Source organism: Lepisosteus platostomus, chromosome 18 (genome assembly GCF_059453375.1).
Source record: "Lepisosteus platostomus isolate fLepPlt1 chromosome 18, fLepPlt1.hap1, whole genome shotgun sequence".
Classification (NCBI taxonomy): Eukaryota; Metazoa; Chordata; class Actinopteri; order Semionotiformes; family Lepisosteidae; genus Lepisosteus; species Lepisosteus platostomus.
Window position 1 is genome coordinate 10,309,659 of NC_142628.1, and position 18,208 is coordinate 10,327,866.

General features: G+C 38.2%; 1 protein-coding gene across 3 annotated transcripts in view; it reads left to right on the plus strand.

Moving 5' to 3' along the window:
* The window catches only part of LOC148645639 (metallophosphoesterase MPPED2), a 54,529-nt gene extending 39,778 nt beyond the window's left edge, over nt 1-14,751 (plus strand). For all 3 annotated transcript variants that reach the window (XM_088611200.1, XM_088611201.1, XM_088611202.1), the window contains 3 exons: nt 11,086-11,201; nt 11,716-11,829; nt 13,595-14,751. In XM_088611200.1, the coding sequence (XP_088467326.1) occupies nt 11,086-11,201; nt 11,716-11,829; nt 13,595-13,713 (349 nt within the window). In that variant the 3' untranslated portion in view covers nt 13,714-14,751. The remainder of the gene's footprint in view (nt 1-11,085; nt 11,202-11,715; nt 11,830-13,594) is intronic.
* Nucleotides 14,752-18,208: the final 3,457 nt, after the last annotated feature.

The following is an 18,208-nucleotide window of genomic DNA, read 5'->3' on the forward strand; positions in this document are numbered from 1 at the left end:
CAGCCAAATGAAATCCGGATGACTTAAGAGACAGATAATAAAGTGAGGACAGTCGCAGACAAAAGCTGCGCTAGAGGTTTATTGAAAAAGGTGCATAGCAGTCAAGGCAAATACTCATGCCAGTGAAAGATTACACCCATTTATATATCTCGAGCAGTGTTGAAAAGTAGGCACTCTGTTGTGTATTTATTCAGGCATCAATCACTATCAAGCTGGTCCCGGTACTTTACTGTTTGTCTGTGAAAGCATTGTAATCTTATTTTTATCTGTTCCTTCCTGTCCCCCAGACAGTTAAAATAGCACAACCAGAGCCTTCAGAACATCTTAATGGATTAGCTGCTCAGAGATACAAAGTGACCAGAGGAAGGGTTTTATTTTTCTGAAATTTCTTCCTGTGAAGATACTAAAGATAAAGGACAACCATATTTTTGGGGTCAAACTGAGTCATGTGGGGTCTGTCTGTATTTTATGTAAACATACATGCGATAGTTTAAACATCTTTTAACTGTTAATATATTTATCTATTTAACTTTTTTAATAGAATTTCATTTTTTTTGTATTTACAAGTTATAATCAATCTTTTTGCTTTTACGTGCAGTCAAAAGGACAAGAGGGCACTACCCTTCACCTTTATCAAGACATTGTGCTGCAGTATTTCTATGTAGAGAAGTTTAAATATGTAAATAAAATGGGGCTTTTATAAGAATTCATGCTATTCAGAAACCAGTAATAGTCACTCTGTTCACATTGCCCTTTATAACAGAACCTTGCATACAGTAAATTATTATTTGTGTGCATATGTGCCACAGTTCTGTTAAAGAAATAAATTGTCACTGAATGTCTTGCAAATATTTTCTAGTGCACTTAAAGGTTTTTGGTTTACATCAGTAATTTTGATTTTTTATTTGTGTGGAATTTAATTTCCATTTATATGTATGTCTTGCAAAGCCTGAGAACAGTGTTATGTTTTATGACTTCCTTTGCTAATTGTTACTGCTTGCTTTGTCCTCAAGGTTGCAGCGAAGAGTGGCAGGCGTTAAGTCATTATAATACACGCATGTTTCTTTATTGTCTGTTGTTTCCTTAGTGCTTCTAACTGAAATTCAGAAAACCCTTAGCAGTGAATGAAGAGCGAAATATTTGTAATGCTTATGACCAAGGTTTTTGTTGTTTGCACAGACTTCCATGTGGTCTCAACTGTGACCTTCAAAGTGAGCCCATGAGGTTATACTTTATTCTTTCTGTGCTCCTCCACAAGCTGGCGTTTGGATACCTGGTATATGCAGGAAAACGTGCATTATGTATCCCGCAAAACAGAATTTAACTCCTGTAGGTACAGGGCTTACCTGTTTGTAGGTGTATTTGAGGAATGTACCTGTTCTCTTAGTCATGTATCGCCAAAGGTTTGGAAGACATTTCCTCCAAAATCTTATTTGAATAAATTGTTTTCTAACAACAGATGAATGATGCTGTTAAAGTGAAAATGTTTCAAGTTAAGAACCAGTAATGTTGTGTGTTTACCTGTTGAGTGCTTTTTGATGAACCAGAAGCCCTCAGCGTATGTGTATATAAATATTTTTCCATCATTTAGCATATAACTTACAATACTATTATGAGAGCAATTGCATTTTTGGCATTGAACCCAGTGCTTATCAAAGGGTGCATACCATGATAGCCAGCAACAAAGGCCTGTATTGACTTAGCCGAGAGATGCGTATAGCATCGTCTTTCCTCCTTCCTTCTCATGTCTCGTCTCCAAGGTCTGTTTTCATGAAAAGACCTTTTTATTATTTTAGAAATGTCGTAAATTTCTTTTACAGTCCTGCTTTGGAAGTGATAACATAGCTCTGCAACAGTTTTTAAGAAGTGTAACTGGCACTCAGAGTTACAGAAAAGCCACCTGCAACCCTGTTCTGTCTTGAAAGACCTTGAATGAACAAGTGGTCGGGTTCTTTTTTGCTTTTTCGAGTACAGTTGTGTGGAGTTCGATAGCTTCATAGGGTGTGCTTCTGAATGAATTTAGCTGACATGGTTATCCAAGCAGCTTGCATTTGTACACACATATATACAACTGGGTCCTTTACTGGCCCAATGTGAGTAAAGTATCTTGCCCAAGGGTATAACAACATTGCTCCCTCTGGGATTATGAATATTAAACCTTTGAACATGTCCAGAGCCCTAAGCACAACAACCCACTGCTGTATGTGTTGGCATGCAAAGGCTGCATTTTAGAATGAGCTAAGTATACAGCTTTTTAGTGTAACAGACATATTATATTAACCAAGCTGGCTTGCACAATATTGCAGGTGTATTTGTCTCATTTTGCTAAATGTCTGTCTATATCTTCCCCACTTTTACATGATTCATCTTGTGATACAGAGACTTCAGAGCTCACATTTTAGAATGCAGCAGTGCCTCTACTAAACCTCAGCCATTTGACACAGTGGTTCATGGAAGATTAGTATTTTAAATGCACTACAATTTCATACATTTTAATACACGCAAGTAGCTATACGAATTCCAAAGAATTTCTCCAGGCCCTAGCCCTGCAGTTAGTGTTTCATATTTATGTATGTTAGAGCACATTGAATGTGTATGATTGTAGGCTCACTGATTGCAGTTTTTTTTTGTCAGTGTGTATGAGAAAACATCTTGGAGTAAACTCCTATATACCAGTTTATATCAGTCATTCTCTTTGCTGGATGTTAGGATGTAGTATGTGTGATTTTCTTATGAGGGCTTTATGCACACTCGTATATTTACTGTGAATTTCACAAGACATTTGTCAAGGGGGTGAAGTCTGGCCACATCAATGTGTGCAAGACTGACTTGCTTAGCCAATTAGTAGCTCACAAATAAGTGTTAATAGTTAAACATGTTGGTTAATGGACATCCTAAAATCCTTCCCATTGTCAAAGCTGTGTAATCAGAAAAGGCCAATCTATCCATCTTGTCCATCACTTAAGTCAATTTTGTTGCATTTATTTTTTAATTTACATTGCAGACTTTATAAAATATTTGCAGCATAAATGAGGTTAATCTATCTGGGTAAGAGATTTCATTTTCAGATTAATCTGACATCCTGATATTTTTGTTCCTGTAATAAATCTGTTTATAAGATCCATTTAATATCCATTTCTGTTCAGCAGAAAACCTGATATTAAAGTGGCCTTTGGCAGGTATTTAGACCGTAAGTTTTACTGTATGCATGAGCTTTTTTCTTCTTTTGTTCATTTAAAGGTTTTTTTGTTGTCTCATAACCCACTGCCCATTGCTGTCAGATGTTTTGTTTCTGTTAGCTCTCCAGTTTGTGTTTTTTTTCAAACAAGAACGCGTATGAGTGCAGTTTAATTGCTTAGCAGATACTTTTAAGATAGAAAGTAGTTTTGCTCAACAATCATCATGGGTTTGGTTTTCAGTGCACTATCAAGAAGAGGTAGGATCTCAGCTAGGAGCAGGTTTGTGATAATTAAGCAACTGTGTGTTGAGAATTCCAACTACATGCCTTATAACATCTGAATTCACAGTAAACACAGGTAACATTTTTAATTAAATGTGCCTTTTTATTAATGCCGGGGGGCGGCGTAGGATTTTCAGTGTCATTGTGGCACTTTAGTGAATGACATTATTCGCTAGGGGAATTAACTTGTCAGACCCTCTTTTTTTTTTGTTCTCATGGATCAAGTTCACGCAGGCTAACTGTTATTTAGGCTCGTCTGGTAACCTAACACCCATATTCCAGGTCAAATAGGCACCAGCGCAAAGGCTTCTGAAAAGGGGCAGGCAGCGTGTATTCATGACCCGTTCCTTTCATTTCCACAACTGGGGGCAGAAGAGAGGGCCCGCCTTCATGCCCTGGCCAAACGTTTATCTGAGGGAGTCAGGTTTCGGCTGGCTTTCCTGCCAGGGCCGTATTTCAAAGCCCTCTGATGCTATTTACAAATTACCAGTCTTCATTCCCCCCGAGTTCCCCCCACCCTGAGACGGCTTCCATTCCCACATGAAAAACAGGCAGCTGAACATGCTTGCCCATTGTCCGACTTCACTTCCTGCCATTCAGAGCCCCACATTGTTGCAAAGGCCTCATTGTTTATCACTTTTTGGTACGCGATTCCAAGAGCTGCTGAAGGACGTGGCGATGTGAAATGGTGTGAAAATGGTGCGCGCTGTTGTGGGCACTGTAACGGCTCCATGAAAAATCGGATTTGAAGCCGCTTATCTTTATGTAAGGTGGTCTTGTTTTTTTCCTGAAGTAATTTTGTCTTAGAAAATGCTGGTGCTCGTGCGGAGTGTTTGGTCGTTTGTGAGTGCAGTAGGATCAATATTGCTGATTGTTTCAAATGTTCTCCTGGATTCCCTTTGTCATACTTCAATTCCTGGAAGGTGCACAGCAAGTTTTTTTTTTTCTTTCTTTAATGATTGGGGAATGAAATGAGCAGTTGAATTCATACCAGTGAACCACATTTCTTAGAAGACCGTGCCAGTATATTAAAAACCAGTCTTGAGTGTATCAGGAGGCTAATCTGAATCAAGTAAACAAATTCGTGATATTTCCCTTTAACTGTGTTTTTTTTTCTCCCGATTTTAGAAACTGAGATGGTAAGTTGAGTATCATGCAAAACCTTTTTGAATATGATGCTTGTTTCTTAAATTTCTTCTATAAGAAGGTATTCTAAAGAAATGGATTATGATTAAACAAAAAATGTTCATCCACCAATTTTAGTTTTAAAAAGTTTTCAAGGATCCCGTGTGATTATTTGCAGTCGTTAGAACCGGACACAAGAGGGAATTTTTACTTGTCTTTCATCTTTCTAGATGAACATCACCCTCACATGTTTTCATTTTTTTGCAGTCCTGTTTTCCACTGTCCTCCGCAGATGCCTCTCCCTCTCCTTTGCCTTGATCCTGTCAATATTGGTCTCGGTACTGCACCGCACTGAAACCTGGAAGCTGGGGTGTCTGCTGCAGTTTAGATCATACAGCTCGGCCTTATAGCAGTAAATCTGATGTTACAGAGAGACGCTATTGCAAAATCTGCAAATTCGCTATTTCTCCAACATGCAAAACAACAAGGTCTTAATATTTTCCCCCACTGTTCTGATAGTGTCATTATTTTGCTTAACTTAATAGAATACTCGCTTTATATAATTAATAATACTGGAGTGTAGCTGGTGCCAAGACAACCAGCCATAGCTGAGGGACATGGAGAGATTAATTCCACACAAAATAATAAAAAGAAGGTGGCTCCTCAAAACCTGATTTCCTCTTTGTCTTTACTTTTCAGCCTTGTTCGTCTCTACCTCTGCTCTGTAGCTGATGCAGCTCTGTTCAAACCGTATCTAGCATTTTTCCGTAATGTGACTTTACTGCCCAATATAAGACAATTAAATCTTTACCAAAGTGTTATGCATATGTAGTTTCTCTTCCGCCTCTTTTCCATAAAGATATCTCACTACCTTCGAAACAGGTTAAGACTGGATCTCCCTGTATCATTATACAGAATTTCCAGTTTATCTATCATATGCGAGTATATTGGTCCATCTGCGTGTTTGAAGTGTTCCGCGTGGTTCATTCAAAAAGGGAGATACTTCTTTCTTTGCTCATTACTTGGATTATTTAAGGATGTTACACTTAAGGGAATGATCATGAAATAATCAGTAGTTCTCCAGTCACACTATGCCTTTACTGCACCTCAAAAAATTCGAACTGAAAATGTCTTGTCAAAAGCATTTGCATTTTTTAATCAGCTTAAGTCCCTGAGGTAATATGTAGGTTAGACTAATTCCTCCAGGTACTATGGGACTGAAACTGTGTGCCTCTTTGTTCTTTGTGGTTCCTGTTAAATTAATCCATGAAGGACTTGGTCTTTCATTTTGGCTGTAGTCTCCAGCACTCGGTCAGCCCAGTATTGTATCACCCCAAACTGTACTCTGTCTCTGATGGCTCATGGTGATCAGCCGTTTATCAAATAGCAGCCACTTGGCTTCTCTTACCACAGATTTCAGAGCTGTTGATAAACGGAGCAGGCTTGGCCATATATACCGTTTCCTGTCAGGTCACCTCTCCCAGGGGGGAAATAAAAGTCCTATTAACATGCTCGTCCTCATTGGTCTTGACAGCTTGATCAATTAGGCTCCTCTTTAGATGACCTCTGTGCTACAGTGACAAGAGGGTGAGTCTGAAATGAATAGTTCAGCCGTGTAATGGGTTGCACTCAGCCTTCAGAAATTTTATCCTGCAAAGGCAAACTCTTGTGCAGTGTTGAAGCAGGTGAGCTGGCCGAATGGCAAGTTGGATTTGGCGTTTATGGCTCTAGGCCCTGCAGACTTTGAATAAATCTTAAATCAGTAGCAGTTTGCTGTGTTTTGTTTGTATGACAAAGAGGATTTCACAAGCAAAAATGTGTAACATTCCTGGCATTTGATTTACATGCAGTACAGAAGATAACTTTTTTGTGTCTTGTGTCCAGCTTTGATCCTTCTGGCACATTGTTCTTATGTTTCGTATTTCATCAGGTTAAGCGGACATTAAAACTTGCATGGTTTTCCTTCCATTGCTGCTGGCAAAGGTCAACCACAGGCACAACATGTGCTTCTCCAGGTTTTTTGTAACAAGGATGGCAACAGAAAAAGATTAAAAAAGATCTATCATAGCCTTTTCACAATCAAAAACCTTAGGGGCAGCTGCTACACTGGGAAAATTCAATATACACTGTGGGAGAAATAAAACTAAACCAATTCTAAATGGTTGTAAACATCCTAAAAATGAGAAGGAAAGAGACAATTTTGGTATATAGAATATGTATTCATTTTTAATATAAAAGATTAATTTCATAATAACACGCTATATGTTTGGTGCTTTATATTTAACGCCATTTGGGCAAGCTGAAAAAAGCGTAGACCATTTGAGAAAGTGCAAACACACGCTTAATGTCTTTGAATATTCACCAAAGGCGTCAGAAGTCAGCATAAAGTATTTTTATAATATTACTTCTGCTCCTTCCTCTCAGAAAATTATTCAGATTGCACCCTGAAGTGAAGTGCTTTGATAAATAGGGCCCTTTGTGGTCTTTGCAAGGAAATCTAGCCTCAGACTGGAAGTGAAAACCGTGAATGAAAGCTGACATTATGAGCCAACATAAAACGAATGACTGCAGATCCTATCAGAGAAATACATTATTCTGTGTAAACCTGATTTCAAAACATCTTTTGCAGTTCAAAAGGGTCAGTGGCCTATATGCTATGTTTATTTTTCTCCCTGTTAATGGTGATCTTCACCTCAATTTCTAAAACGGAAACAAATATTCCTCATCTACAGGTCATTTTGTTCTACAACAGGTTTCAACGAAACAAGGAAATCAGAAGAGTATCTTAGGTGCACCAGTTTGTGCTTTACAGTTTTCTTGTCTTTGCTCAGTCTGAAGAGTGGGCTTCTCCACCCAGCGTTTTAGACGCTAGCTTGAGCCCTTATGCGGAGAAAATCCTATCAAGATAAAACATTCTGCTCACACTAAACAAGAAGATTTTTCCTCTCTGTCTTTCTCCAGGCAAACTGAGGCATCGACTTGTTCTGTTTCTAAAGCATAATCTGGTTCTTTGCGGCAGCTAAACTAATTACAACCTCACAGGTAGCAACATTCCAACTGGACAAATCCTGATGCTTAAGAACCATGGACACAGTTCCTCATTCTGCACAGAATGAATGACCACAGCACTTTGGGGCAAGCACTTAATTCTATCTGATTTTTTCTCTTTGCTTTTATTTCATAAAAATTCCTTTATTATTTGGAAGGAAAAAAGAACACCATGTGTAGTATTTTATTTAATTAATATATTGTAGTCCTCAAGAAGCTTGGTTTTGTCACATTGGGCATTGCTTCTTTTCATACTGTAAATTATAATAGAAGTGCAGATGTGTGCCCATGCTTATGTCATCAGTTGAAAAGAAAAATAAAACTGCATATGGCAAATTGTATTAAAAACTTTCCTGTTTCTTCATATTTTGTGCTGAAACACCCACCAGGTTTCTCATACACAGACAGGTGCTTGATGTCGGCTGTCACAGCTGCAGTCAGACCCATGTGAACTGCCTTGTCCTTGCCACTCACTTGGTTTTCTTTTTAAATACTTCTCACCTTAAGAGGCGGGGGCCTGCCTATAAAGAATGCATACTCCCATAATGATTGCAGTGGGCTTAATTGAATATTGACATTCTGTATATGAGGCTAAATGGAATCTGTCTAACATGTAACTCCAAGGCAGCTGTAGCATTAACCTGTTTGAGGTTCCTGCGAAAGAGTCATTAAGATCCAGTCATTTGGGATGCAAGGTGCGTTCTTGACTTTTATTTGTAATGCCTCTTCCCCTCTAATCAGCTTCAGAAGTCGCACCCTTTTAAGTGGGTGGTTAAAAGGGTTCACTTTATGAGTCTTTACTTGTTACATTTAAGAAAACGTAAAGTCTTTCCCATAATGTTTTCCAGTTTAGACAGCATGAGCTTTGCAGTACAATCAGACCCATAGTGTACATAGTATTTCCTTCATGAAGTTTGTCTATCCTTAATCTTATATGGTTTAGAAAATGCAATGGCTGAATGGACAGAGGAATATTTCATAGCACTCTACTCCAATAAACAACTCATTGTAACTCCCTGATCCTCCTTAATTCATTTTTTTTTCCAAATGGCATTTGATTAATGGTTTCTTCCTCCTTTTTTCAATTGGCCTTTATAGTGAGTATTTGTTATTCTAGGTGTATTTACTCTCGTAGCACTGCGGTCGTTTTATATTCTAGACGTATTTAGTTTAGGCTGTAAAAACTGTGCTAGCTACAGTATCGAAAAATAGCTTCACATATTTGAAAACTGTTCAAAAATGTGACATGATTGTTTAATTTATGTGATTGTACAAGCATACCTTGTCTCTTCATATAAGAGCTGAAATGTAGAGAGCTCAAAAGCTCCATGGTCTTCAAATTGTTTTAGAGCCAAAGCTCTTTGAAAATGTGTGGGAAAAATCGGAATCCCAGGACATCCGAGAGGTCTAACCAATGGACGCTCTTGTTTGGAGGGCGGGCTGAGTGAGATCCATTGTCCAGGCATATCCGTATGGAGTCTAGCTTTCCTGGTCATTAAGGACACCAATAAGGTTTGGAACATTAGACAGTAGGTATACTTCCAGTGTCCTGGTTAATTGCACTTCAGGCCTGTGCAGTCTGGCCTGCCTGTATACCTTCCTTGATTTCACATTGACACCTCCTGATCTGATATGTTGTGGGGCTGCTGTGCATCAGCCAGGTTGATGCTGCACGTTAGTGGGGGGTGAAGGGAGTCTCCAATCTGTAAAGATCCTTTGGTGTCCTAACAGATCGAAAGAGCAGTACAAATACAAGGATTTTCAGCTGATTATGAGAGGGATGCACCAGTGAGTTTGACTGGACTTCAGTTAACCCTTATCTTCACGTTTGTTGTCTGGAGGTCTACAAGTTTGCGGTATTGTAAATAAGTGGGAGCCTCATCACTCTTGCAGATGGATACTAATTCTGTTGTGGGCCCTGTAGGGCTCGCTCTGTGACAAACAGCGGATTGATCTGCCAGATCTGTTTCAGAGGAAAGCGTTCACAGTTTTCACCCCCTAGCTTATGCTGCAACAAGATGTGCACTGAGCTCAGCTGATGCTTTTCCTACTTCTAAAAAACAATGAATCAAGTAAGATATCTATATATAAATTGTGGTATGTTTTTCAATTTATTGCATTTCCGAATCAGTTTGATCTACATGCTGCCTTGGTTCAAATTACTGTATTTTTTAAAATACTGCGTTTTTGTATTTGATCTTCTTTAAAATCATGGTCTTAAAATGTCTTCAGCTGTTGATGGAATCTGTAGTCATTTTGTAAATGTGGATGCTTAGATTCATTTCAAAAGCTTCAAAACCCATTATGCTCTTGATTAGCCAGGTTGAGATGCAGTTAGCCCAGCCCAGGACTTCATCTGAACAGTGTTTTCTCGAATTTGACTTTTTTTTTCCATCACTGCACACAGTACAGTCTTGAACAAAAGATTTTTTTTTTTCTGGAACCACTTAATTTGTATGACAACACACCTCGGCATAGTTCGATATTCATTCAACAGAGCAGATGGAAAGATCCTTCACTGTAACAAACTCTATTGATATTTCTAGACTTCTTTTCCCCTCGTGAAATGCAATATCGCACTCGGACTAAATGACTCAAAATAGCACAGCCTTACTCCAAAACATCCTGTTTTTCTGATTGCAGCAAAAGCATGATGTTGATTTTGTGTAGCACACAGCCCACAGCTCTCAACACCTACTCTGTTAACATCCTCTGGTGTTTAACTCATAGCTCATAGAAATAACACCTTAACAAAAATATTTTTTTTCCAAAGTTTTTGTATTTCTCTTAAGCATTTTGACATTTTTCAGAGGCTTGATTACTCTTTTCGCATCCATTGACTGAGGAATTGAGAATTAATCGCTTCCCACACTGTTTGAGATTTTGAAACAAATTGAGGCAAGAATGCTAAGGAGCAGAACGTATGTGTGATTTCTTTAATTTCAATTTTCATTTTAATTAGCTGCTCAACATGAATCCTATCCCCCCTTCCCCCACCGTTTTCATTTCCCAGTAACGTATTGATTGCAATACCGTCAACTGACAAGCAAATTTATAAAGCTATGAAACCTTCCCAAGCAATATGCCCACTGCGGCTGAAATAAAAATTCAGAAAAGGTTTACTCTTTTCATGATGGTAACCATTCTGTTTTCTTTGCTGTGTAGTGGGTCGTATGACCCGAAAGCTCACAGAATTGCCATTTTTGCTCGGGTTCGCTTTTATTAAAGTTCATACATGTGTCGTACAGTCTACAGGTGGCGTTTATCTTCCAGGCCAAAGTATTCGTCTCTGACGGCCACTTTGTCACGTTGCCCTTCCCAAGAATTAGTACGCCTTCAACAAAGATGGGATTAAACTGGTACTCTCTACAGTGCACTACATGCTGGGTGTAGTTTAATTTTGTTTCCAGCTCTGTTCATATCTTAAGCATGTATTTTCTCTTTTCCCACAGGACACCCTGGTTTAACGGATGGGGTTTTAACCTGCCTCGAGGCCAGTCTTTATTGGACAAGTGGAACCTTGTTCCAGAGGGCATTGATATTCTCATGACCCATGGGCCTCCACTTGGTAAGCTTAATTAGCTTAATTACAAAAATTCATTATCACATTAAATTGATTTCCTTTTTTAATCATTTTTGGTTTATGGATAGTCTAATTTAGATGGCCTACCTGTCATCGTTTTCAATTTTCTTTTGTCATTATCAAAGATTCCTGCCACTGAACTGCAAGATAGAGCAGCACTGAATAACTCTGTTTAATAATTCTGTGCCCATCAGTGCACCTTTTTGATAATAAGATCTATTTTGCCAAAAACAAACAGGGGTGCAGTGTTCGTTTAAACTGCTGTAGTAAAATGATATTTCTCTCGCGTTTTTTACTTTGCCTTTTTAAACCACCCTGTCCTCTGCAAGTGGTCTGTCATCTGTTTAAATCGGGGGGTGGCCACAGAAATCGGTTTGCTGCATCAAAACTTGATTTGCAGCTGTGACAATAGAAACGGCAGTGAGTTATTATTACTGGTGACTGGATGAAACCTTCTCCAAACAGAGAAAATGACACTATTGATTGAATTTTGCCTCAGGTTTCAGAGACTGGGTACCGAAAGAGCTGCAGCGAGTGGGCTGCGTGGAACTCCTGAACACAGTACAGAGGCGAGTCCGGCCCAAACTCCATGTTTTCGGAGGTATTCACGAAGGTGAGAGCTTATTTCTGGACCGTGTTTTCTTTAAAATCTTAACGTAACATGTTTGTTTGAAGAATGAAAAGTTCTGATCTTACTCTTACTTAGAGGTGTGTTGTCAGTTCCCGAGTCGTTTATTTCGCCTCACTTTTATGCAAGTCTGTTTTAACAGTCATAGGAAAAAAGTTCCTTGAGTTGGTTTCATCTGATTTTGATATTACTGTGCATACTGCATATAACAAGTATTACTATTTACATAGTTTTGTCAAAATTAAAAAGGTTACCTAGGCAATAAAACCAGATGTTTTGTGTTAAAATTGCTTTAAAGGTGCTCTGTTTCTATATTAAGAGTTCTGACTTTAAAATATATAGGCTATGATGTGATTTACAGTATATCAGGGATATTCCCATCTGGACATGGGGGAGAGTTGTGTTTTAAGGTTTTCATTGTCTGAACTCTTCAGCAACCCATTGGAGTGTGTTGGTTTAAGTGGTCCAATTTAACTCCTTTTCCCTCTTCTTAAGCCGTTGGTTTTAGCTGTTGGTTTTAGAAATAAATTAAAATCCTGCAGGGTTGTGGCTCTCAAGCACTGACAATATGCTTCCCTGCTCTGTGGTCTATAGAACTAAAAGTAATTCTGTTTTTCTGGTCCACAGAACTAAAGAACTATAAGAAGTAAATAAAAAAAAATTGTGAAGAATATAGTCATTCAGGTTTAACATCTGTAAAACAAAATTCTCTTGACTCCTGCGTTTCCTTGCAGATTCCCAAAAAAAGAAATTTAGTAGAATGTGATGTTTTCATTTCAAATGATGGCTGATCAGGACTGATATTCAGCTAAAAAAAATGCTGCAGCAATGAAAAAAATAATACCGCCTGCAGTATCTCAGAGAAGTAACTTCAGTGACCCTGTCACAAAGCAAGCACAGAAAAATGCCCAGATCAGAAATCTGACAAAATAATTATTTTACAATTTGTTTAAAGTGAGTGAGGACTGGAAGGGAGTGCAATTTGTCTCTTGTTTCCACAAAGATGATGGTACAGAAACAGCCTGGGATGCCAATTCTTAAGACAAATCAAAAGCATGGTGTTATCCCTCAACATTAACGTGTCATTGCTAGGATTAAACAAGAAAAAAAATCATCAAATTAATATCATACTGAGCTCTGGCATAATCTCTGCTTTAGAGGCCTAATCTGTTTCTGCGCTAGTAGCTCATGCAGCAGGCTGTGTTTGTGAAATGTCCTTTCCCTTGTGTCTTTTGTATTTTTTAATTAAAAAAAGAATTAACATCGTTAATAAAAATCTTGGCCTACAGGGAAGCCAAACAATGCACACAAAAATGTGACATGACAGTATGTTTTCTCTATTTTTTCCATTTTTTTCTTGTTGTTGTTTTATCTTACTTGGTAGATGTTTTGTTTTCAAAACATTTTAGTTCTTATTTTCTCAATGGCTGGCTTCCACTGGATAATGTGGAACTTATGCCATCCTTGTTGTATTTGTTTGCTTCAATTAATGAGAAATTTAACACGTGCCATCCCTGTTAGACAGTCAAAGTTGACATTTTACAGCACTGGAGACGATGAAAAGAAAGTCAGTTCTCCTAATTATGAACAATCAGAACACCTGTTTGATGCTGCGTCTCACATCAGAGTGAATATGGAGGCCAGAAAGACTGTCCAATATAGCAGTTGTTCTCGGCTGGAACAGTGGAGAAAGTGTCAGTCTGCAGCCGTTCTTGACAGTCGGATCTGACTGCCTCTTGTCTCTTTGCAGGTTACGGCATTATGACAGATGGTTACACGACGTACATTAACGCATCTACCTGTACAGTCAGTTTTCAGCCTACCAACCCTCCAATCATATTTGATCTCCCCAACCCACAAGCATCATGAAACACTACCCCTGCTTTGGGGGGAGGGGGGGGAGGTCTATTTACATACCATTTTTTTCTAACAATAAGCCAGAAGAATCCTAATAAATGTTTCTTTCCACGATATTGGTCTTTTGTAAACTGATGGTACAAAAGTAAAAGATTTAAAAAGAAGAAAAGGTCATGCTGTTGAAAATGGATAGGATCTTTAAGAATATGAAGCTTTGTGAATTTGTATAACTACCATATATATTTTGTTTGCATTTGCTGGATACATTGTTAACTGTAATTTGGTATGTTCTCTCTACGGGACAATTAAGCTTTCTTTGGGTAGATACGTCTACTGCCTTAAACTAACTTTGTTGTGATACACAAAGAAAACATTTATGGTCAAGTATGAATGCCCATTATTTATTTTCCGTAAGGAATTATAAGGCAAATGTGCATTCAAGTTGCACGCAGTGCAGAGTTTCAATCCAGAAAGTTGCAGCTTAACTCTCGTTCCTCGTTCCAGATTTAATCTTACGTGCACCAACTTCACCAAAACACTTTGTTCTTTTTCTTTTGTTTTCTGTAATGTCTACACTAGTGCTGTTTGCATGTGCATAAGCACTAGTCCTACATGTTGTTTTTTTATATAAAGTATATACAACTAAGATGTAAATCTTTTTGTTGAATCTCCTCTGATGGAGAGGATATGCTTAATGAAAATAATCCGAGTTTTTATGTAATGAATGGAACAACATGTTTAGCTGTAACCCTTTTTCTAACACATCTGCCTAAACAAGGTTTATTTGTCCTTAAAATCTTAAATATTATTGTATTTGTGTTTTTACTTTTTTCTTAATTTTGCACTGTGTGTAAATGCAATCTTGCTAGCACAAAAATTGTTGCCAATAGTTGTTTCAACTTTGCCACTGTAAATGCTACTGGGCTTTTTTTCTGACTTAGGTTCTTTGTTTATGGAAATTTAGAAATGCATTTTTTCTTTAAAATTATTGTGATATATATTTAGCTGCCTTTATATGCAAATAAAATTGCAGAATTTTTACTTATTAAATCTGCGGTTTTAAAAACTCCTTTTTATTGTTGCATGCATTTGAAAACCAGCGGCTGGAATCATTTCATCAGTTTTAAAATGTTGAATTCAACAGTCAACGGAGCACTTGGAGACTTAAATTTGATTTTCATTTGATTGCTTTCATTATCAAATCCTATTTTAAATAACTTAGAACATGATGGTGTTCAAGTTTAACACATTCATTTTTCATTTGTGTTCACATTGTACAGATTCTCTCAGGCACTTATCTCAAGTTCAGATTGCTATCTACAAAGTCTCATGACAGCCTCGGAATGAAAGATTTTGTGCATGTACTCTAGCTGTGCTGATCGCCTGATTCTCTCAGATGTGCACAAGTTAGTGGTTGTAGCGACTCTGGAAGACACTCTGAGAAGAATCTGCATTCACAGAGTGAAGACATGGAGTGGGTTGGGCAACAGCACAGTAACTACCCCATGGTATTTGGTGAATTTATTCTCGCATTTAGCCACAGTGAGTTTTTTTGTCTATAATTAATTCGTCTGGAATGCAACAACTTGCAATAACCTGATTGGTTCCTGAAAATTGTACTTTTTGACCATTGTCAGCAGAAAATGATTTTGCCAATTGAAAAAAAAAAACCCAGAGCACTTGGGGAGTTCCATTGCAAATTGGAAACTTCCCAGGGTGAATTATTGGCACCTGTGCAATTTGTAGAATCTAGCCACGACGGATCATTAATATCATAAAGTTTGCGCAAGACTGTTTCCCTGCAAAAGACGGGAAATTGTTTGGAAAGAGGTGTCTAGTAAATATTGGTACATCATTGTGTAACAGCACGTTAACACTGGATTGCTTGTGATGAAATCAGATTTTGTTAAAGCATATTTTAAAATTACAGAACTGAAAAATCAGAGTAAATTAGTAAAAGAGATCCTAATGTAGCATTAGAAAATTCTGTTGTAAAACTGCTGTTAGAAGTGCCAATATCTGTATTTGCTTGGAATAAGCTTGATGTGTTGTGTATATGCTGCTGGTTCTGCTCAGTCAGCTGTTGCTTCCATTAATACTGCTTTTTCTTCAAATACATCAAAAGCATGGACCTACATCTTCTACTCAATAATAAATGAATCCCACATGAACAATCATGCAACAGCAGCAGCTGCTTTTAGGAAGGTCTGAAATAATTGGAATTGTTCTCAATTTTATTTTGTCACGTCATCTATGTTGACACACTTCATATGATGTGCCTCCCTTCGTTGTCCTTGATGCATTTCCATGAGTGGCGACTCTCTTTTTGTTTAAAACACAATAAGTGATCGAAAGCGACTGATGTATGTTACTCTTCAGTGTGTGTTTCTGTTTTATTTTGTGGAGCCCATAGCCGTGCCTATTAAGGAGAAAAAAAATGGTCCAGGCCTTGAAGTCTAAATTCTGGGTCTGTCCCACTGAAACCAAACGTGAATCCCTCCAAGGCCAAAAATAAAAAAAAAACTGTCAGAATTCACCCCCAAATCCCACCTCCACCGCAGATCAAAGGAGCCAAACCAATTAACTTTCCCCAACTAGAGCATAAAATACAGCCTGAGACCTGTTAAAACCTGTGCTTTCATTATCATAATCCACCCTAATCATATTAACATAACCCTTGAAATCAGTGTGAAAACCCATGTTTGTATAAATGTGCATAATCTGAATGTCTCCATGTGTCAGTCTGTGTATGTAGCCATTTTTATTTTGGTGTATCTTTGTTAGCCACTGTGTACAGTGTTTCGATTGCAATTCAGTTCTCGCTTTCCAATGTTTGCCGAATACACTGTAGTGTACCTATATACAGTAGGTGTATACATATACAAATACATTTGTAGTAGCATTTTGCAGAACTGGTGCCATGTAACCATTTCTTAATCTATTAAGTGGTCTAAACCTTTTTAGTTCAGGTGGGGAGCTGCCTCAGCATGCGTAGGCTGCAAAGGAACAAGTAATAGGTTTATTCCATGCTGAAAAAAAAGAAGAAAGAAAACACAACGTTTTTGCCGTGGAGCCTTCTTCAGGTGTGAGAGAGACAAGGCAGTAGGCAAAGGTAATGTCACCTTTTTAGTTAAATTATCCTTATTTACAAAACTTGATCCTCCTTAATTTGGTTGGTGAAGCAATTCCCGGTAAGTCCATCAATGCTGGAAGAAGTGGGTCCCTTCCTATACAGTATATAAAGAGCTTTGAGTTTCTGTGGGATGAATGTGGATATTTTGGTATACATCTATTACTAGAGTTGATGTACATCTGAATGCTGTTATAAATTAAATTCCTCACATGTGGTGTCTTAGAAGTTCTAATGATTCAACTAATCAGAAATATAGGGCTTCAATGTGCAGGTCTACAGGTATGTATGCATACATTTGTGGAGGTGTAAAGTTTTGCAAGGCACTGTTCAGAGCACTGAAAGAATGTTGGAGTATTATTTTTCCTGCTGTGCTGCATGCTTACAGATTACCAACCATCAGAGTCATGGCTGTCTAGTTATGTGACTAAATCCCAACAGCTGTCAATGGGTGAGCACTGATCACCTAGGAGTCTGGCTCTCTGTTAGCTAGACAGTTTGTCTCTTCTTCAGGAAAGTTTTAACTTCCCTTCACTGGCACTCTATCAAAGCCACCCAAACATCCTAGTTATGCGTCTGTGAGGGTCTGAGTTGTGAGGAGTGTATGAAATGGAGCCAGGATTAAATGTCATCTCTGGGGGACTAAAAAATATTCTATGCCTTGGAAAGGGATAGTTGTGTTAGAGGAAGCACTTGCAAATGTTCCTTAACCCACAATCCCTTTTAGTTTTTCTTTCCTGTTTCAGCAAATTAAATATACATTAGTGGTATTAAACGTGGTATTTAAATTCCTAGTTTAAACATTTTATAAGTTGAGAGTATTTTTAAATGCAATCAGTGGAAAGGTGGTACAACACTTGTTCTGTAGGTAAAAAAAAAATAAAACACAGTATCTGCCTGGCTTTTAGAGTCCTGCTCTGTCAGGATGAGGATGGTAGCAGTGTGGAATCAGCCCTGGACAATGGTCTGTCTTCAGGTGACATCAACAAGCCCGTGCAGTCAGGAAAGAAGCAGCAAAACTCCAGGTCTGCCATGGGTCATCCACCTAGCACAGGAAGCATCCCTTCCTCTATTCCAGGTGAGCCAATGCAGAGCCTAGCATTTCCATTCAGATGGACTGAGCCTAATCCCAAGTTAAGAGTTAAAAGGTGCCCTCTGTAAGTGAATGTGGCAATGGAGTTTGGTTTAAGATAGAATGCTGTTTATTTTACTTGGCTTTTTAAAGAATGCTATTAACTAGTGCTAGATGGCTGCTATCAAAAATGTGTAGCCCATGTGTGTTCATCACTTGCATAATTCACATAGAAAAGACCCATGGCTGTGTTCGAAGTCCTCAGTTTGGATACAGAGGGTTTTCTATTGAAACATGAAAGAGAA